Source organism: Leopardus geoffroyi, chromosome B4 (genome assembly GCF_018350155.1).
Source record: "Leopardus geoffroyi isolate Oge1 chromosome B4, O.geoffroyi_Oge1_pat1.0, whole genome shotgun sequence".
NCBI classification, from domain to species: Eukaryota; Metazoa; Chordata; class Mammalia; order Carnivora; family Felidae; genus Leopardus; species Leopardus geoffroyi.
This window is the reverse complement of record NC_059341.1, coordinates 22679361-22706863: the sequence shown is the minus strand read 5'-3', so window position 1 is coordinate 22706863 and position 27503 is coordinate 22679361. Positions and strand designations below refer to the sequence as shown.

The window sequence follows — 27503 nt, the reverse complement described above, 5'->3', positions numbered from 1 at the left end:
TGTGGCTTCTCCAACACCCGCAGGGCACGCTGCACAAGGCTGGTGCTCAGTCGACACCTGTTCCCTCGGTTTGACTCTCAAGAGGGGTCCTCAGTAACTCCCAGGCGCACGCAGACCACCCGCGGCCACCCTCACCATCTTACCTGGTCTCTCTATCTTTGGGTATTGTAGCAGTGCTGTAAGCAAACACTTGCTTCTCAACTAGAGGTGGGCCGAAGTCCACAATGCTGGATAATCCTGGAGCGGTCCGTGGTTTTTCAATATACACCAAGGTGCCGGGCTCCTTTTTGAAGGCCTGGCGGCTTGGAGAGGCCCGATCTGGCTGCAGGGTGTGAGGGGGCCCGTGGGCGTTATGGTGGGCATGCATGTCTACCATTCTCAGGTCACCGACTCGGTGGGGAGAGGCGGGAGGTGTTTTGGCGCCCAGAGTAGGCAAATGGCTATCTGGGTATTTCCTTGATTTCTGTCTGTACAGTGACTGCTCCATATGCATTTCTGCTTGCAAGGAAGGGTTGCAGTATGCACTCGCCGAGCGAATTGCCGTGCGGTGATATGCAATGATGTGATCAGGGACATCCAGCGGGTGCCCACCATGGGAAGAGGCTATGCTCATCCGTCCCTCGTGATAAAGGTAGGGATCGGTATAGAAGCCCTCGTTTCGGTACATGGCAATGTTCTTGCCACTCATGTCTTCGTCCGGCTTCACATCTCTTCTTTCCAAAATGGCGCTTGGGCTGGGTGAGATGGATCTGGAGACTGGCAGGCTGGAGAGTCTGTCTCTGGGGATGGTGGCGTTGCCAGGAACAACCATAGGGCGGGTGCCCCCGTAAGGAATTCTGGATGGGGAAGGAGGCATGGAATGGGGCACGGGAGTGGATGGTGGAGAACTTGGAATGGCATGGGGTGGATGAGCTGTGGATCCAGGCCGAGAGGCACCAGGGCCATCTCCTCTTGCATAAACAATTTCTCTCTGCATCTGAAAATAAAACAAGACGTTAGAAAATCTCCTTTGATATTCATGTTCGTAGAGATGTCTCGGTGTGACAGTGTGGCTTTCCTGATGTAGCAGGCTGAGTCACGGCCCCTCCTTCAGCAGGATGCCCGTACTCTAATCCCTGGAACCTGGAACGATGTTACCTTTCGTGGCAAAAGGGACTTTACGGATGTTCCTTTTTAAGGATATTGAGATGGGAAGAATATCCGGGATTATCCAGATGGGCCCAATGCTATCCTACTATATGTGCAAGAGGGAGGAGGGGGCCAGAGTCAGGGAAGGAGACAAGAGGACAGAAGCAGGGCCAGAGAGAGAGACTAAAAGATGCTCTGCTGATAACTGTAAAGAGGGAGGAAGGGGCCAGGAGTCAAGAGTTGCAGGTGGCCTCTAGCAGCTGGAAAAGGCAAGGAAACGGATGCTCCCCTAGCGCCTCCAGAGGGAGTGAGGCACAGCCAGTACCTTCATATTGCCTGTAAAATCCATTCTGCACTTCTGATCTCAACAACTGTAAGCGAATGCCCTTTTGGTGTTCTAAGCCACTAAGTCTGTGGTAGTTAGTTACAGCAACCCCAAGAAACAAATACGCCCAATAAAGAGCTCAACATTGTGAGGGTTTGGGGGGAAAACACCGCAGTGGTTTGCTTTGGCAGGTCACAGCTTCTTAGAGACATTTAATAAATGCAAATCTAATGTATCAAAAGTGCTAAAATATTATTTTCTAAAATTTGTCTGGGGCGCATTTTCTAAATTTTTTTTTTCAATGTTTATTTATTTTTGGGACAGAGAGAGACAGAGCATGAACGGGGGAGGGGCAGAGAGAGAGGGAGACACAGAATCGGAAACAGGCTCCAGGCTCTGAGCCATCAGCCCAGAGCCCGATGCGGGGCTCGAACTCACGGACCGCGAGATCGTGACCTGGCTGAAGTCGGACGCTTAACCGACTGCGCCACCCAGGCGCCCCTGGGGCGCATTTTCTAGTATTGGCCCTGGAAAGTAGTTACTAAGCATCTCTCCCATCTCTCCAAGCAGAGACAATCTAGAGACATGGCCAGAAAGGGTAATGAGATGCACAGGGAAAACTTGGAAGTAAGTTTCGTTATTTTATCAGCCCTCTACTTGAGCCTTGGGGAAACCAGCTCCAAGAGGTTGGGAGAATATAATGATCTGAGAGGTAAGAATGTAATTGGAGGCAAAACTCATGGTGGTGGGGGGGAGGGGTGGGTAAGGCAGAGAAGAGGGAAAGGAATCTGAGGCATGGTGAAGAGAATCATAAGAAAACCCTTCTGGGTCTGCCATGTGATAAAGAGCCTGATGGAGTTGACTGTCGTAAGCCAAGTACTTCTTGCCCAGGCAGCAGTGACTTCTGGGTGGTGTCATTACCATCCAGTCCAGGAGAGTGAAGACTCCCACTCGGTCTTCCATCAGCTCTCCTTTGCACGAAACGAGGAGTAAAGAATCAATGACTTAAGAATCATAGACACAGAGAACAGACCGGTGGTTGCCAGAGGCAGGATGCTGGGGTTGGGTGAAATGGGTAAAGGGAGTCAAAAGGTATAAACTTGCAGTTGTAAAATAAATGTCATAGGGATATAATGTATAGCATGGTGACTATAATTAGTAATACTGTATTGTATATTTGAAAGTAAGTAGGGGAGTAGATTTTAAAGGTTCTTCTCACAAGAAAAAAAAACTGTAAATATGTATGGTGATGGATACTAACTGGACTTATTGTTGGTCATCATTTGCAATATACACAAATATCAACTCATTATGTTGTACATCTGAAACTAATATAATGCTACCTTGTCAATTATATGTCAATAAAGAAAGAATCAAGGGAAGGGGGCAAGGGGAAACTGATTTACAATTACGCTACTGTGTGTAGCAAGGGGCAGAATAAAAAATACAAATGAATTCAAAATATGAATATTTGATACACTTTGTTTAGGTCAAAGCCAAAGAAGGTAGTAACTAACTCACCGAGATTCTCCAAATGGCTATAGGGAAGGGATGGACAGCTTTGGCACCTACCAAGCTCACTCTTCAAGTTCTATTTGTACCATCACAGGAGCCCATATTCCTATCTAGACTTTTGGCAGATGTGACAGACAGGGGGAACATGAAGGGTTGGGAGGTGGGTGAGGTAGGGGCATGAGGAAGAGAGGAGGTGGGCTCAAATGGACTGGAACCAAGGTGGGCAGTCAAGAGACCCACAGTGTGAGTGATGGGGAGGGATAGAAAAAAAAAAAACAAACAAAACAGAGGCAACAGGAGAAGGCTGAATGAGGATGAAACAGAGACCAATGTTCTGAATACGTACTGTTTCCTTATCTTACAAATGCATTCATTTAGTAAGCAATATTTACCAAGCACTTGCTAAGAATAAGGCATTGTTCTAAATAAGCCCCCAAGTTCCTGCCTCTGTATATTTCTTAGATGAACACACAGAGGAAGAGGCCTTGGGAACCCCACAGCTTCCTTATCTTGTCTCTGGAAGAATCCACCAGTGCAGAATCCCTGGTCTGGGAGTTTTATAAATGATGCTGGATTTTCTAACAGAAATGACCAATAAAACAAATGCAGGCAAGACGCAAATATGTAGCAACCAAAAGGAACCTTCCGAGGGTGTGTTACCTGTGCATCACTGATTTGGTTCCTCAATCCCCTGGTGGGGGCCCTAGAGTATGCAGGCTTCTCACGTGCAGCTACAATTTTATCTCCACTAGCCCCACGTGCACTCCCACAACAGGCTAGTCTGTTCCCCCCTCTAAACCAAATCTGGGACGTCCTCAGGCTGTCCTCACCCCTGGGACTCTCTCCCCATTTCCTGGCCCTTGTGGATCCAAACCAAGACTGAGGGTCAAGGTCTGGCTCCAGGTGCATCTGCTCCACGTGGCCCAGGCCTGACGCCCTAGCCCACATGGTCCTCCCTCTGCTCACTCACTTGACACCCTCATAACTCAGGGGCTCAGGGCCTTAGACCAGGAGGGCATCCCCAAGGTCAGTGTGTGACGACATACAAGACTGTCCTCCCACAATGGCTGAGTAACCATACGTCAGAAGTTCTGCAACAGATCTGTACAGATCCTTCATAAATATCTCTACCACCCCATCTTTCACAAGGCAAGGCTCAGCGAAAAGAAAAGTGGTTAAGTAACGTAGGGCTTCATAGATCATAAAAGACAAGAGGCACTGGCTTAGGCAGCAGCACATATCTGGCCAAACTCCCCACGCAATCAGACCACACAACACAAGATTTAATCCAAACAAAGGTAAAGATACATTCATACAGATTCAAACATGCCACTGTGTGTAAGACATAACACAGCGAGTGCGCAGGGCAAATCAAGTGCAACGAAAGACAGGTAACTATTGTCATTACTGATACCATTTCTTTTTTTTTTTTTTATTTTTTTTAACGTTTATTTATTTTTGAGACAGAGAGAGACAGAGCATGAACGGGGGAGGGTCAGAGAGAGAGAGGGAGACACAGAATCTGAAACAGGCCCCAGGCTCTGAGCTGTCAGCACAGAGCCTGACGCGGGGCTCGAACTCACGGACCGTGAGATCATGACCTGAGCCGAAGTCGGACGCTTAACCGACTCAGCCACCCAGGCGCCCCTGATACCATTTCTTAAAAAAGGTTCCAAATGTCTGTTGTTTATCCCTCTGGATAAACAATAATCCAAACTATTAGTCGTCTTTATCTGGCCTCAGATTACATCAGAGTTTGGGGGATCCAAATTGACCCCAATTAACACACAGTGAACGCCCCCCTTTCCTGGCAAGAGAGTAAGAAGACACATTAATAGCTCAAGTAGTACAGAACTGTCTAGAAGGATAAGGAATATTAATGAAAGGAAAATATAAAATTAATTTTAATTAATGAAAAGTTGAGTAAATTTCTTTTAAAACAACAGAGATACCAGGGCGCCTGGGTGGCTCAGTCGGGTAAGCAGCCAACTTTGGCTCAGGTCATGATCTCACTGCTCATGAGTTTCAGCCCCGTGTTGGGCTCTGCGTTGACAGCTCAGAGCCTGGAGCCTGCTTGGGATTCTGTGTCTCCCTCTCTCTCTACTCTTGCCCCACCTGCACTCTGTCTTTGTCTCTGCCACTCTCTCAAAAATAAACATCAAAAAATTTTTAAAAACAACAACACAGACACCTGCATAGATATTAAAAAAAAAAAAAACAAGTTTGCTGATGTGAGAAGAAATGTTTGGGAGGTACATTATATAACGAACTTTTAAAATAAAACACACACAAATCTCTAATACTAGACTTTCTTGGTGCCACGTACAGATGAATTCAGAAAGAGAAGTAACAACAGTAATTCTGATATGCTGTGCACTCATATGCAAATGTGGGTGATAGTCAAAATATTTACCATCTGGTAGCTAATGTCACATGGGTGCCAACCAACCGGAATAGGACTCTGGCCAACCAGGATGGATCCTATCTGTATGCAATCAGCATCATGTACCCAGTGGTAATGGTGCCTATCAGCCTTGTCTTGTCCATCTCAAACTAACGTTGCCATCACCCCTTGGGGTCACTGAAAGAATCACTGTCCACCTGAGTCATCCACAGTGGCGGTGAATACAAGGACTCAGCTATGACAGAACAGGTGACCTAAGATTGAATGCCTCCATCAATCCTGGTGACTTGGAGGTTGGAAGTCTTTGGTAGAATTCCTATCTTGCTTTGCCAAGCTCTGACTGACTTTACAAGACCCCTGATAAAAGAACCCATGGTGATGTCCTCCTCAGCAATTCCCCTCAGCCCAGGAAGAGAAGGACACGATGGTTCCATCAGACTGTGGGAAAATGTTTTAAGCCTACAACTAGGATGAACCTTTAAAATTTTAAAACTGAGGTTCATCCACAAAAGGATATGGATCAACCAAAGGCACGCTCTCTGAAAATGAGGCAGAAGCGACGGGGAGATGAAAAGAGAACCTTTTTCAAGTCTTCGCCATGATCACCCAAGGAGACCACTAGTGCTCCTTCCGTGGAGAGATCTCCTAGCATCAGGCACCTGCACGGTTTTGTTCTGTTTTCTTGTTTAACACAAATGGCATTAAATGCATATTGAGTTCTTCCTGCACTAGGCCTGGAAGTCAGACCTCTTAGGAGAAAATTATGTCAAACTTCAAAAGTAAAATAAATTAGCGGCACACACACACACATCACACACTATTGTGACTCACCTTCTATCTGTATATCAGTATACAGTATATCAGATATCAGTATATCTGACTCGCTTTTTCTCCCGCCAGTCTCTGATGCCACTAATCCTATCCTGTTATTATTCTCAAAATATCTGGAAACCTTGTGTCACAGATACTTCTGTCCCAGAAGCCTTCAACACTTAATGTCTTTATGTAGGCTTTGAAGAATTTCATTTTACAGCAAGAAAAAGCTAACCTAAGCCCAGGAATAAGGGGTCTTTTCACACCTTACCAGAACACAACTCGGATCTCGGATCTCCATTTGCCTATACCTCGGCCCAGACAAAGAAAATATTCGATTACCTTCACTAGAATCACTGGCAATGTATGAACCAGACAATTCTCCTTACTCTACGCCTTACTTTGTTGAGCATCACTTCTCCCTCTTGCCATTACTGCCCAAACCCCTGCTTTCTCTTGTTTGAGTGCTTCCCGTTCTTATAAACAGTGGGGCTTCCTCCGGAGCTCAGCACCGTGGCTCTGACCGAGGGGCCACTGCCCCTGCCCACAGCACAGACCTCAGTACGCTGTTTGGGCCACACTTCCTAGACACCAGAAAGAATCTGGGGGCAGTTTCAAATTGATTATCTGAAATTTGAGTTAGGAATCCTAACATATATCTATATTTCATTTCCCCGAAACACAGTAAGTTAAATTAAACATTGCTCACTTAGAAGTGGCCTGAATGTAAGATAAGAAGGGGCAAAAAACTTACAATTGTTTCTGGAAAAAAAAAAATCTAGCATGCAAAATGTTTATTTCAAATCATTTTGGGAAGCTGTCTCATGTAATCACGTCTCTTTGTGGAGTATTTAAAATATATATATTCTTTGCGGAAAGGGAGTATTCTGTACAGTTTATTGTATTTCAAACCCCACCCTTCCAACTCTAGAATTTGTAAACACACCAGTCAGTCAGACCACACAATGAAGTAACCGGACAAAACTGAAAAGGATTGTTATAAGACTCTTCCATCCTCAAAGAATTAAAGCCACTTACTTTTTCTTAAGGAAATCACCTGTACAACTAACGCCGTGAAAACAGCACATTGGCTCAGCTCCCAATTATGCGCTTTCTTTGTTTGCTGGTTTCATCTAAATCCTCAGTTCCACATCTGGATGTTTTAGACAGCTTTCTCTTCTGGGAAGAAGTCGCAAAGGCCACAGATCCTAAAACGTTCCCAGGTTGAGTGTTTACAACCGGTAAAAAAAAACATTCTGTTTCCCCCAGTCTTCCGAGTGAGGCTGTCACAGGCATGGATGAAAAGTAGTCCTCCCCATGATAAGCCAATTTCTCCTCCCCTTGGAAATTAGTCACTGAGTAACCTCAGCTCACATCCAACCACAGGCTACCTCACGGGTGACTCAGGCCTGTAACAATTGCTTACACGGAAAACACACACCAACGAACAGACTCCGAGAGGCCTAGGTAAATGGGTTAACAGTGAAAGGAACGTGACAAACTAGACCGGACGGAGAGGCAAACAGGATCCTTAAAACAGACAACCAGCCACCACAAGACCATCGGAAACCCCGGGGACGCTAATTACCGTATTGGACCAACTCTCCGAGTGTGATCCCCTGAGAAAAATCTAGATAGGCCAGCAGCACCCAACACTCATTCTGCTGCCACACTTTTGAAGTCGGTGGCCTGGCAAGTGAAGGGAACGCGAGCCTCTCCCCTCCTGGTTTTGAACAGCAGAAAGAAAACAGGGGTGATTAAGGAGGCTGTCTATTAATTAACCAGCCTGGTTTTACCAAGATGCACTTTGGGTAGCAGCCATGAATCACTCCTACCCAGCGCCGGGCAAGTAACTGCGATCATTCTGGGAAACATACCTGAGAGAAGAGGGAGGGAAAACTAGGGCTACGCCACGAGGGGATTCCAGAAAGGGAGCCAGAATCCTTCTGCCCCACCCTCAACAAGGCTGAGGAGGAGAGACCAGGGCAGTCTCCAGAGGCACCCCAACTCCCCCCTCCCCCGCCCCATCGGCAACTGCTGTCAATGCAGCTGATCTCTTGCGGGGCGACAGGCACAAGAAGGTGTGTGTTCCCAACAAGAAGTGGCTTGTGCAGCGCTGAACAGAGGACAGGTATCAACGCCTCATTCACAAAAGGTGAGGGAGAAAAAGCACTTCCTTAGCTGGCGGGTAGGCTCTGTTTAATCACCACCATGCTCTCTGAGCCCTTAGGGACGGAGGGGAAAGGAAAGCTATCCAAGTGGGAATCCAGCGACAAGTAACTCGAAATGCTGGGCTGGAAACCCACTGGCCTCACGCCACACCCCGCGACCAGGCTCTGGGAAGCCTGTGCATTTTTCAAACATTTTAAGGCTTTTCGAGGCTGTTCTTGCTGACCCAAAGAATTCCATGACGTCTCTCAGGTTCAAATCCAGTCAGTCAGTGCTTCAGGCTTTCTAAAGAAAACTGTTTACTGCCATCAGAATGCTTTGTGGCTATTAAGGGCGGGGGACCACGGAGCACGGGGCACTGTCACCCTCCTAAGATGCCTCGTTAGACACAATATTTGGATGAAGTGGTTGTAACAGATGCCACCTAAGAGGTCGGAAAAGAGTAGAAGGAATGAGAAAACGCTTGTTTCGATGTTTAATCTCATCAGCAGGAGTTTGTGATTTCTCACCAGAGTACGGGAAGCACGCGCGCTATCAGCCCCTGGAACATTTGGCACACATTTGGCAGGTTTTGCTTCTGCAGTCAAACACACGCTTTCCAGGAAGGGAGATGTAGGGGTTGGTCTCCCTTGTCTGATTAAGCCATGATTTCACCCCTACCATATCCCCCGAAGACCCCGCTTTCCGGCATCAGATGTCCTAACGGCTCTTGTGATTTACCTGCTGTTTACACAAGCAGGACGGCTTGTAAGAACGGATGAATGAATGTGCAGTGTCTGGGCCACGCTGTCCCCCCCCCGGAAAACAGACGCACTGAGCCCTCACCGCTGTTTCGCTACGTGCCTCACGCCATACTCCACACAGGCGTCCACGCCGGCTACGGCGGAGACAGGTGGCCTCTGTTGACCCAGCTGCCTTGCAACTCGGGGTGGGGGGTGCAAGGTGAGAGAAGGTCTGGTCTACATCTCCCATCTCTTCCTTCCCGGCACGTTCAGAGCAATTTCCTTTCACTTTTCTGAAACGTTTCAGGGCACGGTCTGGAGAGTCCGCGCATGGCCTCGTCATGAGGAGAGCTGTAATTCACCATCAGGAGTTTGAAAGCTGCGGTGAATCAGGATGAGTCAAATATCCTCCAGTACGAAGCACACAGGTCACCCTCGAGAGAGGACCCTAAGGTCCTCGAGTGCCAGGTGAAGAACCAGGCGGGCTAATTTCCTAAAGCAATATCCTGGTGCTGTGCAGGACTTGACTTCACCTGTCCGGCTCGTGCTCTCCAGAGAACAGCTCATTCAGGAGAACTCACCCCAAAATGTGGCTCATTCTGGGTGCGGCCAACCACCGCGTCCCCGCACTCTGGCGTTCTTTCTTCGCCGGACCCTCCTCTGCGTGACCCACCTTGGGAGGCTGCAGCCTTTGTGAATTTGTTCTTCCCAGTGGTGTATTGAGTGTTCCACTATCGATGCCCCTTCTTCCTTTCATTAACTGGCACGATAAGCAAAGTGGAAGCAATTTATTTCTTTGGAGTTAGTATTAAAGAAGAACATGCTAGTAAATATTCAGCATTACCTCAACAGGAAATAATTTTTATGCTCTGGTAAGGCTAACAGTCTTGTGGAAATTTATTTCTATTTCCTCTCTCTCATTCATTTCTTTATTGGCTTTTAAAAAATTACATATGATAAAAGGAAATCTCAAATGTGCTTATGAGCATGAAGACAGTGTGGTGAAGGGAAGTAATTACGATGTTGGGAAATTTCAAGTCCGTCTTGCTTACGCTGTTAAAATTGGAAAGGCGGTCATTTGTGAGGTCTTCGCGAAACTATTAACGTTTCATTTGATCATAAATGGAATGTCTCCCAGACACGAGACAGACAGACTGTTGCCAAAATTATTCAATTCTCAGCAAAGAGATGGTCCAGTCAGTGGTTAGCTGACGGCTATATTTAAGAGGAGCGTTATTTCCACAAATATTTTGACATGGGAAGCACTGGTGAGCCCTCCAGTACCGGGACCCAGCTGACGTAACACTGCCCAACGGTGATTAAAGATCCCAGTCTGGAACAGAATAAAGGGATGTTAAATAAATCACTCAGCTTCCAAGCCACAGTCAGTAACTGTGTGGAGCTGCAGGACAGATAAAAGAAAAATGTGCTTCTCTCACTGATACTTAATCTTCCGGGATACTCCTGTATCATCCAGGCCAAGGACAACCTCCTTTTGCACCTAAAATAGTTACAGTTTATAAAACAGTATCTTCTCTCTACCACTTGTAACAGATAGTGCAAATAAGTCCTCGTTTTTCATCCCCATCTCCCTGCACACTCACGCATTTCCCGTAAGGACGCTATTCGTTTATGCATCTCCCTTTGGGGCTTCTAGATTTGTTCTAGTGGTAAGTCATTTCTGTCACCCAAATAGAACTTTTCAGTGCCTTCGACTTTATTTTTCCTTTCCTGACTGTTCCCTGAACTCCCATTTGGCTTGTCAACACTCACTCCGCAACATATAATACATTGCTTTGTTTATTGACAATGTTTCTCATTCTATGAAGGGTTTTCGATGGTTACGGACACACCTATCCACAGACACAAGACGGTCACCCAGCCGTCTGCAGCTTACAATTGTGATTCTATTTCGCGGACCTCTGAACTCGGGGAACCACACACAGATCTGATACTCCTATCCCCATGTGATTGGTTAGGAAAAGGAAGCGTCAGGAGTTTCGAACCTCGCCCAACTTCGCGTGGTGACAAAGTCGTGAGGCGGCAAGAATGCCCGTCTTCAGGTTCGCCACCGTGTCCCTGCTTCCTTCACAGTTTAAGTGGGAAACCACGTGTCCTCTAAGACACTGTGTGCTGCTCTGAGAGGAACCGTGCCCCCAAGGCCTTCCCCGCAGGGACTACTGAATGTTTATCTGCTTGAGCTCTGAACTTCAGCAGGCAGTGTGGTGAACTCGGCTTGAGCAGTACCTTGTCTGCTTCACTCTCTGATCCAGATTTTCACAGCAAAGGAAAAAAAATAATAGACATCTCAGGGGACTTTGGATCCAATTATGCAGACACTGTCTTGATTACTACTAGGTTTTATCTACTTGCCTCAAAATTAGTTACATGTATGGTAGTATATGTCTGCATACATTACACTTGCATACACGTACTTCTCTGTTCTGTATCACTGATTATCACTATACAGATATCACTGCATCACTAGTCATATATGTGCAAACGTGTATATACACACACATAGACTTTCATCGGTCACAGATGCCACATGACTTACGGGATAAAATGTCTAGGCTTCCTTTGACTGGCATTCCTCACCTCTCGGACTCCAATCCCAATGCCGAGTGACATTCCTGGGACCGTATCTCTCAGAGGTGTATGGGTCACTGAGAGAGCTATTATAATTCTGTCACTGTATCCTATGCCCCTCTAACCTTTCATCAGGGAAACCGACCAAGTTGACTATACCATGAGTGAAAAAAGTTGATATAAAGCTTTAGGATGTTCACAACAATGTTAAGAATATTTTTACTACAGTTTTTAAATAAGTCATCATTTTTTTAAGCTAGTTTATTTTGAGAGAGAGTGCACGAGCACAAGCAGGGGAGGGACAGAGAGAGACAGAGAGAGAGAGAGGGAGAGGGAGAGGGAGAGAGAATCCCAAGCAGGCTCCTCGTTGCCAGCCCAGAGCCTGATGTGGGGCTCGAACTCATGCCTGTGAGACCATGACCTGGGCCGAAATCACGAGTCAGATGCTCAACCGACTGAACCACCCAGGTGCCCCTCGATGTAAGAATTTTTGAAAAAAAAAAATCTCGGTTTGATGATATGACACATCCTCACCGTATCTCAACAAAATGATGACATTCTGTATAGAATTTTATGCTCACAGACACAGCTTAAGGATAGATATTTCTCAGTGGAAAGAATGGTGTGTAAACAAATCGACGGCTGATAGATGCCAAGCTGGAAAACAAATGGTCTTCTGTTCTTGGTTGGTCGCTGTCCTGTCATATCCCAGGACCCCTGTGGCAGTGTCCAAGAGTGTTCCCTGGTATGTGTAACTCCTTCAGGTGCACTCCCTGTCCCTCTTTCCTCATGACTTTTCTGGAATCGCCCCTGTGGACCCGGGTTACAAGTGAGGTCCTTCTAATGGCATCACCCCACTGCCTGTATGCTGCTCTGTTTCCATATCAATCAAAGCAAAGCATGTGCTGGGTCTATTAGCAAAGAATGGAACAAACACACAACACAAGGTGAGTTATGCCAGCAGAGTCAGTTTAAAAGGGAATTTTACACAAAACCACAATGAGATACCACCTTATACCTGTCAGAATGGCTAAAATTAACAACCCAGCAAACAACAGATGTCACAGAGGATGTGGGAAAGGGGAACCCTCTTGCACCGTTGGTGGGAATGCAGACTGGTGCAGCCACTCTGGGAAACAGTGTGGAGGTTCCTCAAAAAATTAAAAGAGAACTACTCTACGACCCAGCAATTGCACTACTAGGCATTTATCCGAAGGATACAAAAATGCTGATTCAAAGGGGCACATGCACCCCAGCATTTATAGCGGCACTATCAACAATAGCCAAAGTATACAAAGAGCCCAACTGTCCATCGATGGATGAATGGATAAAGAAGATGTGGTATAGATAGACAATGGAGTATTACTCAGCAATCAAAAAGAATGCAATCTTGCCATTTGCAACTACGTGGATGGAACTGGAGGGCGTTATGCTAAGTGAAATTAGTCCGTCAGAGAAAGACAAAAATCCTATGACTTCCCTCATATGAGAACTTTAAGAGACAAAACAGATGAACATAAGGGAAGGGAAACAAAAATAATATATAAAAAGAGGGAGGGGGCCAAAACAGAAGAAACTCATAAATATGGAGAACAAACTGAGGGTTGCTGGCAGGGAGGCGGGTGGGTGGGATGTGCTAAATAGGTGATGGGCATTAAGGAGCACTCGTTGGGATGAGCACTGGGTGGTGTATGGAAGTGATAAATCACTAAATTCTATTCCTGAAATCATTATTACTATATGTTAACTAACCACATGTTACCTTACTTGGATTCAAATGAAAAATAAAAATGAAAGTAAATAAAAATAAATGGTAAAGAAGAGGCTTCTGATGTACGATTTTTTAGCTCTGCTGTTATTCTGACCTTCAGCTGAACAGTATTAACAAATGTATCAAAAGCAGCAAGGATCATGTGAGGGGAAGAACCCCAGAGGATAACACTGAAGGACAGTAATTCACAAATCCACCAAGTTCAATTTTCCCTTAAAACAAACATGACAAAACAACAATGGAGATCCAGATCAAAACAGCCCTTGTGCCAATTCTTCATGGCTTCAGAAGAGCCAATCGCTCTTCTCTTTGGCAACAACTTTCAACCCCTCGAGCAACTTTCAAACCCTAAAGAAGTTCCATGGGTATCCCAGGTGTATTGAGTGTGTGAGCTGAGAAAATTCTCTCCTGTAAGACTGAAAATAGATGCCATTTGTTGTATAATTATATAGGCTCATAAATTTCCCAGCTCTCATTAGTTATGAAAGAATCTAAAAGGTTCCAGGCCTATAAATTAAATGAATATATCTTTGAAAACGTGTCTGTCTTCCTCAGGTGTGACTGGAGGTGTGGCAAAGATCACAAGAGCAGCTGCAACTTTGGACCAAGCCAGGGGTCCCGGATGCCCCCATTCAGGGTGTCTTCCAACAGTCATTGAAGCAAGGTGGAACCTGCATTCAGAACCAGATGCTAACATCAGGTTCATTATACATAAACGAGAAGTCTCATCTAGACCGTCTCTATATGATCACATTCTGTGTATCCATGACATATTTTCTAAATAGTCATTCTGTATACGAAGCTCAGGATTAAGACTGATGACGGGGGAAAAGGATCTTTAAGACGTACTTCTCACCTTTTAAGAGCTTACCTTCTAGCAGGGATAACGAGGCACGTACATGAATATTCAAAGTAAGACAAAGCAAGAATAACTCTGGCAAGCGTTCAATGAGTGCAATACACAAATATTCTCGGAATCTACAGAAGGGTAAGATTCTTCTGGCTGGGATAGTTGAGGAACACTTCTCTGAAGAGGTGAGATGAAATGAATCCACACATTATGAGCAAGACTTCAGTAGAGAAGAAAGAAAGAGGTTGCTTTCTTAGGTATTCCAGGCAGGAAGTAAGGCGTCATTAGAGACCAGAGATGGGGAACGCTAAGTGACCCAGAGGAACAGACAGATCTCTGACTCAAACAGCAAATGGTTCTCCAATTTTAACCTACATTAGAAGCACTTGCTAAAATACAGATTAATGGGCCCCACTTCCAGAGTGTCTGAGATAGTAGGTCAGGGGTTGGGCCTGAGAATTTGCATTTCTAACAGGTCCCCAGGTGATGCTAAGCTGCTGGTCCGTGGAATGTTCTTGAAGAACCACTGCTCTAGGGAGTAAAGGGGAGTGGGAAATGCCCATCAAAATCTTCCTTCTAGTGTGGGTTTGGTTAAATCCTAATTCAGGAAGCTGACCTTATTAAACTTTGGGTGACAATTTTAATTACTTACGGTTTCTCTATAAATAAATACTTTCAACTAAATCTGCCAGGAGAAAACGGAACAATGGCAAGGAAACTCATGTTTTTGAAGACTTCCTATTTACCAATGCTTTCCAAAACCAGCTCATTTAATTCCCAGCAGATTCCCATCAGATAAACATTATAATCCCCATTTTACAGATGAGGAACTGGGGCCCAGAGACTTCAAATGTCTTACCCAAAGTCAAATAACAGGGCCAGGATCTATGAAGTGCCAGAAAAATCTCATACCCGAGTGTTAAGAAATCAGTGTGGAGGCTCGATCTTCTTTGAATACTCTTCAAAGGAAGGCAGCGGTTCAGGGATCCCTAAGGTCAGTATTCTCACCATGTAAAATTGGGTTCAGAAATACCTGAACAAAGTCATCTGTATCGAATGTTACAGAAGACACAAGAGAACAGCAACATAGACCAGACCATGTTACCGTTATCTACAAATGTGGGGAAAAACCACCTTCCAAATGATGACCCCAGGATGTCCGTGAGCCCCACAAGAGGGCTCCATTTCAAAGAAATACCTTTGTGTGTTCAGTTCAAATATCACGTCAAGTCAGCCAGCAAGCCAGTGGACATGGCTCAGAAATCTGAGATGGTCAGCAAAACCACTACTTCTCCTTATTTGGATAAATAACAGCCTCCAAGACAACCAGTTTGGGAGCTGTGCATACCCCGAGGCTGGGTTTGGCAAGCCTCTCCACCCACGCCCTGCCTGGCCTTGCCCTGTTCGACAGCTGGGGGAGTTTGGCCAGTCACCGCTTCCCACTGGGTTCCAACACTGCCAAAAGCCTCCCGCTCCGAGACGGGATCTGCTTCCCTGTGTCCCAAGAAATGCCGGACTTTGGGCATTCCTACATTCAAAGGAAGCCCTGTGTCCCCAAATCTCAGCAGTTCATGAGAAACAAATGGAGAGCCACTAGCTCAGTGACTCCATGTTAAAGAAGTCACGGTCCAGGGGCACCTGGGCGGCTCAGTCGGTTACGCGACAGACTTCAACTCAGGTTGAGATCTTACAGTTCGTGAGTCTGAGCCCCGCGTTGGGCTCTGTGCTGACAGCTCAGAGCCTGGAGCCTGATTTGGATTCTGAGTCTCCCTCTCTCTCTGCCCCTCCCCCGCTCGTACTCTGTCTCTCTCTCCCCTTCAAAATCAACAAACATTAAAAAAAATTAAAAAAAAATAAAAAAGGGAAGTCACGGTCCATATGACAAAGCTTCCACATCGGGTGAGGGGGTGGACATGGTGTAGTTCTCTCCACCACCCCCCGCACCCACACAAAACCATGGGAAAGAATCCTCTGTCACACAGGAGGCAAGACAGGTAAAGACAATGCTCTGTAATCTACGGAGCCTTTCGAAGTTCATGACTAGCAGCCAGAGCTTTCAACTCACTACAAAAGCAACATAGGGACAAAGCTTCTCCCAGAGAGGACAGGAAGACAGGGGTGAACACACAGACAAAGGGAGTTTCTTATACTTGGTGCAGTGAGACACAGGCTTCATTCCGATGGCCCTCAACCTCAACTTGTCCTTCAACAGGCTGCAGTCTACAAGTTAGTTTCCAAAACAAAACATTTTTAAGGGTCTAATCATCCTCTTCCATCAGTACTCCTCCGCACCATGACACCCAAGGAAGGCGGTGGGTTGTGGTGGAATGAGTACTGGATGCTGAATGAAAACACTCTGTTTCTCCTCCTGAGGATCTCCTCGCTTGTGCTCTTACCGCCATGATTGTGGCTCCGCCACCGAACTTTTCTGAACCTCTGGTTCTGCTGCTCGGTGGCTTCAGGAACACCTCCTAGTTCTGTGAACATCAAGTGAGCTGAATTACTCTTGTATGGCTTGCACGCAGGGAAGCGTGAACCGCGTGGGTTGTTATTAAAATTGCCCACAAGCATTCATGGGCTCACTCAAATGAGAGCAAAATGAATAGAATGGATAATGTTCACTTTAATATATTCATAGGAGCATGATGAGAATGACACACTTTCATGAGATACACGAGCTCCCAGAAAGAAAGAATGGATGGAGCTTCGGAAAGGAAGCGTGCCATGCCATATTATATTCCAAAGACATACCCTTGAGAAAAAAGTCTGGTTATAGGCAATGGACTCACAGTCAAGAAAGTGCTTTTCCTCATTCCCATTCCCGAATTAATGGGCGATTCTGAAGCCGGATTAGGCTCAGTAAAAGATTTCTAATCAACTTTATACTGATAGAGATTCAAACGTCAGTTATTTATAAAAATTACGAGACGGGCCATTATCCACATCTCCGCTCTTGCCCTCCTCCTTCCCTTCCTGTGGCGCCACCTGGGAGAACCTGTCTTTGGGAAAGAATCTTGCCTGTAGCCAGAATGAAAGTTTTGGGTAGTGAGGGCAAGGATGAACCAATAAGCTAGACACAAGTTTTTTGGATCCTTTCAGAATTCCAACTATATTGTTCATTCTAGTCTCTCACATTTATATTAAAAGCAGGCATCTGTGTGCTTTAGGATAGTCCTTGATAGAAAAACAGCTATCTTGCCATATTGCTCAAAAGATAGTTTTTGGTGCTCTTTTTTCTTTCTTTCCCTTTCTTTTCTTTTCTTTCTTTCTTCCTTCCTTCCTTCCTTCCTTCCTTCCTTCCTTCCTTCCTTGAACTGTGGTTATTTATTTATTTATTTAATTATTGCAAAGCATGGTGATTTAATGCAAGTGTCATGGAAGGACGCCTGGGTGGCTCAGTCAGTTACGCATCTGACTTCGGCTCAGGTCATGATCTCACCGTTTGTGAGTTCGAACCCCACATCAGGCTCTGTGCTGACAGCTCACAGCCTGGAGCCTGCTTCAGATTCTGTGTCTCCCTCTGTCTCTGTCCCTCCCCTGCTCGCGCTGTCTCCCGCTGTCTCTCTCAAAGATAAATAAAACATAAAAAAATTAAAAAAAAAATGCTGTCATGGAACTTACAGGTCGAGATGGCCCTTCAGATATATTCACTGCATCTACATTTAAAATACAAAAGAAGGTTTGGGTAGTTTTTATATTATTAAAATGGACTATATAGTACTTATCTATGGATGGAAATTCTCTGTCAAAATTAAAAATCTCAAAATACCACATCTGAATCGTTTTTATGCTCTAGTCACAAAAGTGATACTGAACAAAAACTTATTAGCATTTCCCTAAATTTCTTCGGATCATTGTTACGAATAATAAAAATACAGAAACATTTTAAAACAACATATTTCAGTCTTAAAATGGTCATATTAACATAATTATAGCCTTAGGTTGCCAAGAGTGGCACATTTCTCATTTTCATGAGAATGCAGAGGTTCACCCAGATCGCAAGCTAATAGGCTCCTTGGTCTAAATATATACAATAAAATCTAAAGCAAATTTCTGAAGCATTAAGATCAGAACCCTGGAGATATCTAGTAAGTAATTTGCGCTGCAGTGGAGCAGATTTTTTTGTTTTGCAGTTACACAGCTGCTAGGAAATATATTTTTAGATTTGCTTTTAAAAGCAAGCAAAAATGGTATCCACTTTGTAGATATGTATCCAGAATGTTCCCTCAGTCCCTCCTACAAGGAGTCCACCATGTACAGAATGCTCTCTCGGTCGCCTTCCTTCTTGTTAAGTCAGTGCAAGGAACAGCTCTAGACGCTCATCCTAGACGAAAGCTATCACACCCTGACTGGGATACCTAATGCTCTGGAGGCTTGCTTTATGAAAAACATGCATTGACGTTTAAGCAGGTCTCTGCTATTTCTGAATCACCTCATCACTGACATCGTTATGATTTCTTACTGTTGTTGGGGTTTGTGTTTGACTGCTCTTCCTAAGATGTCAAGGGCAAATGAAAAGGCACAGGTTCAGAGAGTTAAATCAGAACAAGGGAAAGCATGAACTTTGATTTCACAGGAAAAGAAAAAATAAAAAGAAAGAAATCAAGTACATGTGTCGATCAACTGAGAGAAACATATTTTCTGTATTTCAGGAATATGGAGTGAGTTAGCGCCACCTGAACCACGAGAAGGCATCCCTCTGGCTTAAATGGCACACTGGATATTCACCCCTTCTATCCAGAGAGCCTCAAATCAAGAAATCTGCACAAAAATGATTTAATGAACAGCTTTTCTTTTGTGCCAAATGACAAGGTGCCGGAGTTCTTCAGAACTCCTAAATGGGAATTAGGTCTGATTCTGACATCAAAACGGTTCATTTTTTCAACCATATAATCTTGAATGACGTTTTGCTCTGTCTTCACAAACCCCTGACTGGCCCCTTGTCTCAAAGCCTCCGTTTTTACAGTTTACTCAGTAATAAGACACCGTCACCATTTTGGCCACTTTCTCATACCAACTGTGCTATTACCCATTTAATGATTTTCTTTAAGTCAATGTTATTATTGATTGATTGATTGATTGACTGGTTGGTTGGTTGAGTTAAGGAGGCTTCACATCCAGCGTGGAGCCCCGTGTGGGGCTTGAACTCATGACCCTGAGATCAAGACCTGAGCTGAGAACAGTCAGACGCTTAGCTGATTGAGCCACCCAGGTGCCCCTAGTCAAGTTTAAATTGACTCTTTTTTTTTTTTTTACTTAGTTGTGGTGAAGGAAAAATATTCATTAACTCTCAAGCTGTTTGTGCTACTTACCTAATATTCATTAAAACATTACACGATTATTAAAATTTCAAAACCTGTTTTACGAGGTCCCACCTAAAATCACTGGTTCTGCGTGAAAAACGACTTTGAAAGTCATCTGAATGGAAATACATTAACATTTCAAACAGAGTTACCGTAGAAGCCATTTTCCTTAGCAAAAAGGCTGACTTTTGAAAATAAGGTTATAAGACTACACACCCCTTTAAAGCCAGTATGTATTGTTTTATTCAAAGCATCCCATAATTTGAAGCAGCTGCTGTTTTTCAGATGACTTGAGGGCTTATTCTCCTTCAATAAAAATATTGGATCATCTCAATCTGGTTAGTTCAAAATCCATTTATTTTTGGTCCAGGCCCATGCATTTCCAATTAATGAGGTTTGGCCCCACTCTAGACACGTGCTGCTCTGGATGGTAGGTGAGGCCCGGCTATATTCAACTACAACAATGGCTGGCTAGGAGAAGTCAGGTAGGCAACACTTTGCTAAATCAATCAAGTGAGACCCAGCCGGGCCAGAGCAAAAGCAGGGAAGCCCTGGGGGATGGACAAAGGGTTAGCCTGAGGGACAGGTGGCTCGGGTTCCAGCCCTGTATTTGTTCCTTCCTTGTCTTGTGATCTTGTCACTCCAAGTCTTTGCAACCATGCTAGACCCCCTAAGTCTCACCGGATGGGTTCTAAAAGCTGATGCACGGGACCGTCTCTCCACCTCCGAAACCCTAGGATTCCGAATAAGTCAGGCCCGTTGCTTGAGGTGGTACCAACTACTAGGTCAGGTATCTCCCTGACCCAAATCTACAGGAGCAGACAGAGTATCGCTCCTGCAAAAATGACGCGCAAGCCAAGGGATCAGCAACCTGATGGGAAGAAAAGCAGGGCAGAGAGGAAATGGCTTGCCAGCAGTCGATATGGATGTACCTTAAAAATATATATTTTTTTTCTCTGTAAGAAACTAACATGCACTCCCCTCCATCTCACGCACAAATTTAAATAAAAGCAACACATACTTACCTGAGAAATTTTAGAAGAAGTGTAAAGGAAAGAATGGTCATCTGGAAGCCCTCTATTGGGCAAGATCGTGGACGGAGGGAGCCTGTGCATACTTGGTAGGAAACAATTTCCTACGGCGTGGGTTACCCTGATGGGGACCCACAAAGAAGACAGAAAAGCTAAACCCCGGGAAGAAAGCAGCATGTAGGTGCACCGGTTACAACCTGAAAATACCAGGACATATGCTCCCAGTCAAAGGCAATTTCCGCTAACATCTGTATTTACAAGAGCCAAGAAAAGGGATGTGGTTTGGATATCAAAGGGCGGAGGGTGTGGTGCAAACCTCTCCTGAGCTCTCCAGCACTGGCACAGGATTCTTTGGGAACAACCCCAGTACCTGCTAAAGGAAGGTTCTGCTCCAAACGACTTTCAGTTGAGGCGGCTGCTCAGCCAGCCCCGGATTTCATGCAGAAATGGTGTTGGAAGCTGGCTGTCTCGATCCCGAAGCCCAAGTGCGATGCTGGGAAGAAAGAACAGCTGCATCCCCTGTTGACGCCGTTGGCAGTGATGACTTCGCATCACAAATCACCAGGATATTTTTGTGGCTGGAGTGGATGCCTCAGTCTCCAGGAGGGGGTGAGGGGAGCAGCAGTCCCTGGTCCCGAGGTGGCTCGGCTGGCTGCCCCCACTCCAGAGCCCTCCGCCTTCAACGTTATTCAACGTTCTCCCTGTCCTCCCCCAACGGCTCTGCCGGAAGCCTGACAGGCTGCGTAGCCTGGCATGTGGGCAGCTCTCCATTCAAAGACACTTTCTCACTTCCAGATCAAGCTCACGAATAAGCTCCCTGACCCGGGTCTATGAAACCAGTTTTCGAGTGACACGGCACAGGAAGCAAAGAAGGAAGGAGCAAAGAGGAAAGGGTAGTTTGTCTAAAACTATCCCCACACTGCCTCCTGTTTACCGTTCTCGTTCCACTCAGAGTAAGTTGTAACCAAGTCTCTGACACAACAACCAGTCTGATAGTAGGTTTTGGATGCTACAGATCTAAACCAACCAACCAACCAACCCCCACCCCCCCCCCCCCCCCGGCAAATTGTACTAAATAATTTATCTTGAGCCAAATAAAGACTGCTTATTTGTAATTAGTACTTTCAAGTTAAGTTCTCTGACTTCAGACTTAGAGCTCTTACCTACTAGTAAGACAGTTGGCCTGGGTTTGAACTTCAGCTTTGCTACTTACTCGTATGGGATCTCATTACTTAATCTCTTGGCCTCAGTTTTTCCGATCTAAAAATGGGTATAACTGTACCTATGAAATTGAGCTATTCTGATGATTCAATGAAATATTATATATTATTTAGACCACACTAGATAACAACTTTTCATGCTTATTAACTCCTCTCGAAAAGGGGATAAAGATAACCACAGGGATCTGGATAAGCAGATCCATGCACACATGAACCTTTAAAGGGAAACAGACTCATTTAAAATTTAATTTCATTGCCGTATTGAATTCTTTTTTTAAAAAAATGCAAAATATTGTGACTTAACTATTACAAGAATAAGACAAAATAGCTATGTCTGGTAAATAAAATTTCTGCCAAAGAGTTTTTTCAGGCAATCAATAAGCCTGACATAATAGGATTATATCTGTTACATAAAACCCTAGAAGTTTTAAGTGTTACTCATGAGGCTTACAGGGATATTTCTTTTAAAAAAGTCAAAACCGAGATATACAAGAGCTATTTTTAATTTAAAATTTAAAGTGTTTTTCACAAGGAAAAAAAAAAAAACCAACAAATAATTTTCCCTGGAGTGTTGAAGGACACAGACTAAGGTTCCCCTCCCATTGTATCACATCTTCAAATCTTCTACGTTTGTCTTAGAAACTAAATACAAGTCAACATCCTCATGAAAACACTGAAAACGGTCACAAAACACATACATCAGTGAGATCTATACTGGCAGATAATGCTGACACCTTCAATTCTTTTTAATAAGGTTAAACAGAAACTAGATCATAAGATTTACAGATGAAAGACAACCAAATGTCATTTAAATGGATTTTTCAAAACAGACGATTGCCAATAAAAAAGGACTTTCCTTTTAAGCAGTTTGTAAAAAGTGAAAATTAAAAACCTGGAATTTCAACTCTTCATTGAATTGAACTTAAATACAGAAGACCTGCCTCAGTTGAAGGCAGATGTCCCACAGCATGACAAAAAAAATTCTGACAATGGTATTTTGTTATAAAGGCACAGTCCTTACCTTACATCTTCCGTGAACCTTTCTCCTCTAGAAGAAACTTTCTAGACTTGCAGAGACCTTGAAACCACCCATCTCTCGAATGCTTCCAGCTCTGTCTTTATGGTGACTAAATGCAAGGCTTGGTTTTTTTTTTTTTTTTTTTTTTTTTACAGAAGGAAGCTTTTAGTCAAAATATGTGGTTTAAAGGAGCAGTATCCACCCTTGTTAAAACCATTTCACGGACATTCAGAGGTTTTGTTTCTACTCTATGAAAGTTAAATCTGAGTAGGAAGGCATTTTTCCTGTCCCGGAAATCAGCATAACTAAAACCAATGCTGAGCTAACGAGAAATGTTTCTTCCATGTGTTCCGTCTGGCAGAAACTGCAAGCCATATCAAGGAAACACGTGATGTTTATAAATACAATATGGCTCATGTTGTCATAACCTCTCAATGACAAAAAAAAAAAAAAAAAAGTGCAAGGAAAAGCAAGCAGCCACACAGCAGGAAAGATGAGATTTGTATCACTTGGAAGCTGTATATCAGATGTGCATATATTACCCTTTCTTGCTTCTTAAAAAATAAAAGAAAGTATTACTGGAAGCAGCTAGGGAGGAAGAAAATCTCTACCGTGTTCTGGATAGCCACTGGATTCAAATGTGTTTGCCCCCGTAACCATTTCAATAAGAGGAATTCCTTACCAACTGTAACATAAACATCTTTCGGCCGGTCAGAAAAGCATGACATAAAAGGGGCATAATTAGATACATCACTCAAGTGAGTTCCACTGTGCTAACTCGAGCAAATAATAGAACGGAGGCAAGGATTTCACGGAGCCTGGAACTGATTTGAAAATGTACAGATGTCTGTATCACGACTGATTATTGACCTGTTGATTATTGACTTCAGATCTTCTGCTAGATTAGAAGATTTGTGAGGGCAGTCACCACACTTGCTCACTATTGCATCTTCAGAATCTCACACAAGAGCCAGAGTCAGAGGAGGGGTGTGACGCATAATGGCTGGGTAAGTGAACCAGTGAACCTTGGGGGTAGGTGAACTGGTCTGAAATCATCAATCCTACTTTGTGAGTTTGGAGGTATTGGGAATTCTGACCAACAACTCAATCTACCAGCAAATTTGTCCTACTGAATTATAAAACACAGCAAAACAAGATCTGTTATATTTAATTGGGTATCCAGAGATTAGCGTACTTCCTACCACAGGTGAATTTAATTCCTGAAAATAAAATTTTTAAAAAGGGAAAATATGTGTGCTTTTCTGACAATCACTTAGTTCACTCCGACAAATCTGTTAGACTCATCTTAAGTGTTAGGGTTATTGGGGTGCCTGGGTGGCCCAGTCCATTGAGCATCCAACTTTGGTTCAGGTCATGATCTCACAGGTTGTGAGTTCGAGCCCCACATCGGGTTCTGTGCTGACAGCTCAGAGCCTGGAGCCTGCTTCGGATTCTGTGCCTCCCTCTCTCTCTGCCCCTCCCCTGCTTGCACTCTGTCTCTCTCTCTCTCCCTTTCTCAAAATAAATAATAAACGTTAAGAAAAGTTAGGATTATTAACTGTTATACAATTTTATTGATAGGATGGGAGAATTTGTTAGGACAAGACAGATATCCTCATTTCTCATTTTGGTCAGGAACGACCACTAAGATAAGCTAGGGAATGTGTTACAAATGCTCGTACTTCTATTTACAAATCATTGTACCGATCTTAGCAAATAGGGCATTCACGGAAAGTTTGCAGTAGGAAAAGTGCTGAAGTGAACCCCTTTTTCATCCGGACAGTTAATGAGAATTTCCTCAGAGCAGGACATTGCCAGAGGGAAACACAGGGAGCATGAAGATGAACTGGAGGAAACCTTCACCCCTAAAGAAGCTCAGGGGTTAGAAAGGAACTTCCGGTGTGTCCATGGCAGGCAGGAAGAAAGGGAAGGAGACGGACAGCTAAGGTCCTGTGGAGGTTCTGAGACAGGCTTGGCGAAAGGAAATGGTAGGGAGGTCATGTTAAAAATACTGGCTTTTGAGTTAGGTCCCCAAACATAGGTGGCGCATGGACATTGCTGATGAAGACAGCAGAGTGGGGAAGGACAGTCGTGGCCACCAGAGTGAGCAAGAAGGCCAGTCCTAGAGTTGGCCTGCCTGGTTCCAAAGCCAGTTCTACCACTGAAGAGCCGTGCGGCTCCGAGCAAGTTCCCTAGCCTCTCTGACCTTCAGCTCTCACATCTGAAACAGGGGATAATGAGAATTTCCTTCACACTGGGTTGTTCTGAGAATCAAATGAGAATGAATAGGGGTGCGATGTTTGGAGCAGTACCTGGCAGAGAGTCAGTAGGTGATGAATGATAGTCACTAATAACACTGCTGGTGGTGGTGGGTCAAGGAGGAGGACCTTGAATGATGAAAGAGTGTTTCTGGAAACTTCCACTTCTTTCCTTTTTTTAAAAAAATGTTTGTTTATTTTTGAGAGAGAGTGAACAAGCAGGGAGGGGTAAAGAGAGAGGGGGACAGAGAATCCCAGGCAGGCTCCATGTTGACAACTCAAGAGCCGTGAGATCGTGACCTGAGGCCAAAGTTGGATGCTCAATAGATTTGAGCCACCCAGGTGCCCTGGAAACTTCCATTTCTCTGGGGTTCTTTCCTCTTCCATTTCTATAGGATTATTTCATCCCTCCCCAAATCCCGAAACCTTCCTCTCAGCCAGAACACTACCCCATGGGAAAAAGCTCTAAGGCATGGCCATTTCAGACATACATACTAAATGACATATGCTTCTTCTTCTTTTATTTTTTTGGGGGGGTGGGTGGGAGTGGGGGTAAGGGTGGAGAGTATCTTTTTAGCTTGGCCAAAAAAGAATGAAATGGAGCAAAGTTAAATATAAAAAGATGCCACGAAATAGATGCATAGTAGAGTTAAGAAAGTGAAACAGATATTAAGAAAGGATATTTTACATGTTCTAAAATCTCATCAGAAGCATCATTTCAAAACTTAAAAAACTTTAATAGAAATATCAAGGAAGGGAGGCTAGAACTGAATACAAAGAGTTAGAAAGAACTGGGTTCAAATCCGATGTCTGACATTTACCAGCTTGTGGGCCTGGGAAAGACTCACTGGCCTCAGTCGTATCATCCATAAATATGGAGACAGTATACCTACTTTGCAGAACTATGGACTAGACAGTATGTAAAGTATTTAACACATTGCCTACTGTAGACATACAAAAAGGTCTCTTACCTTACATCGAAAAAAAAACAATGGTATAGAATGAATACTTCTTATATTCTGCCTGATTCCACAAAGGAATAGAATTCACATAAATCATTACAATTTTGCCCCAAAAAAGTCAAAGTGGAGCATATGACAAAAAGATAAAAATAGGAAAATTAAAAAAGAGAGGCCAGGAACGAAGCCAACACACAAAATACACGCCGCAAACGCCTGTACGCTTGTTGTGGGCGGGCCACAAATTTAATTCCAAGCTTTAGAGTAGCAACACAAAGAGGGAAAATGATCACTTTCAAGATTCAAAGTGTCCATGTGACAAAAATAAACCAGGAGAAGCACAACTATTTCTGGTGATGAGAACAGAGAGATATTTTTACAGTGGGTTCTCGTTAATGACAGAAAATGAATAATACAGTATTTACAGCACTACCATGATAGTACTCAATGCATTCCGTGTTTACACTCACCATGGGTAGGATACCTCGGCCGACTTTCTGAGGGATACAAAGATGAACACGAGACCGTTTATGCTTTTGGAGAATTTACAGTCTTGCAGACTGAGATGAATGTGCATCTAAATGATTATAATACCATGGGGTGCCTGGGTCACTCCATCGTAGAAGTGTCTGACTCTCGGTTTTGGCTCAGATCATAATCTCATGGTTCGTAGGTTCAAACCCTGCATTGGGCTCTGTGCTGACTGTGCAGAGCCTGTTTGGGATTCCGTCTCCCTCTCTCTCTAACGTCCCCTCCCCCGCACATGTTCTCTCTCTTTCTCTCAAATAAATTAAAAAAAAAAAAAGTGCTATTACTTAAAAATAAATCGATAAATAATTATAACACAAGGACAATGTGCAACATGCCCCAAAAAGGAAAGATAAATTCTGACACAGCATTAGGGAAAGCTTCATCGAGTAGGTGGTTTTTCATTTGGTCTCTAAAAACAAGCGTTTGTGTTTTGACAGATCTTAATGCAGATATTTTCAACCATTCAGAAACAGTGGAGAAAATAATACTGGGAATTCCTTTCATCTATCTTTGACATTTTTCAGCAGTTTACCAATTTTGTCTCACCTATGTCCACTTTTTGGGTTTACTCTGCTGGACTATTTTTCAGCAAGTCCCATTTATCATGCCATTTAGCCTGTAAACACTTAGTATGTCTCATTTTAAAAAACATAACCAGCAAGCCATTATTATACCCAACAGAATTACCAGTTATCCCCTAATATCATCCAATTTCTAACACATGTTCGGATTTCTTAAAGGGTTTCAAAGATTTTTTTTCTTTTTTCTTTTGTTAGAGTTGGTTGTTCCAATCAGGATCCTAACATGGTACACACATGGCATTTGGTTGTTAGGATATAGATGTGACCCAGGAAACGTAATACTGTCCCCGCCAACCCTATTCTCAGGCCAGTAGCT

The 27503-nt window shown here is 44.1% G+C and overlaps 1 protein-coding gene across 21 annotated transcripts in view; it reads right to left on the bottom strand.

The window, feature by feature from the left end:
- The window catches only part of KIAA1217 (KIAA1217 ortholog), a 451458-nt gene that overhangs the window by 63402 nt on the left and 360553 nt on the right, over window positions 1-27503 (bottom strand). For 17 of the 21 annotated variants that reach the window (XM_045462891.1, XM_045462888.1, XM_045462889.1 and 14 more), the window contains one exon: window positions 144-976. In XM_045462891.1, coding sequence (XP_045318847.1) covers window positions 144-976 — 833 coding nt within the window. Of the gene's footprint in view, window positions 1-143; window positions 977-7223; window positions 7484-7773; window positions 7877-20990; window positions 21400-22861; window positions 23209-27503 lie in introns of those variants that run through there. The other 4 variants (XM_045462896.1, XM_045462897.1, XM_045462899.1 and 1 more) reach the window with 4 other exon arrangements.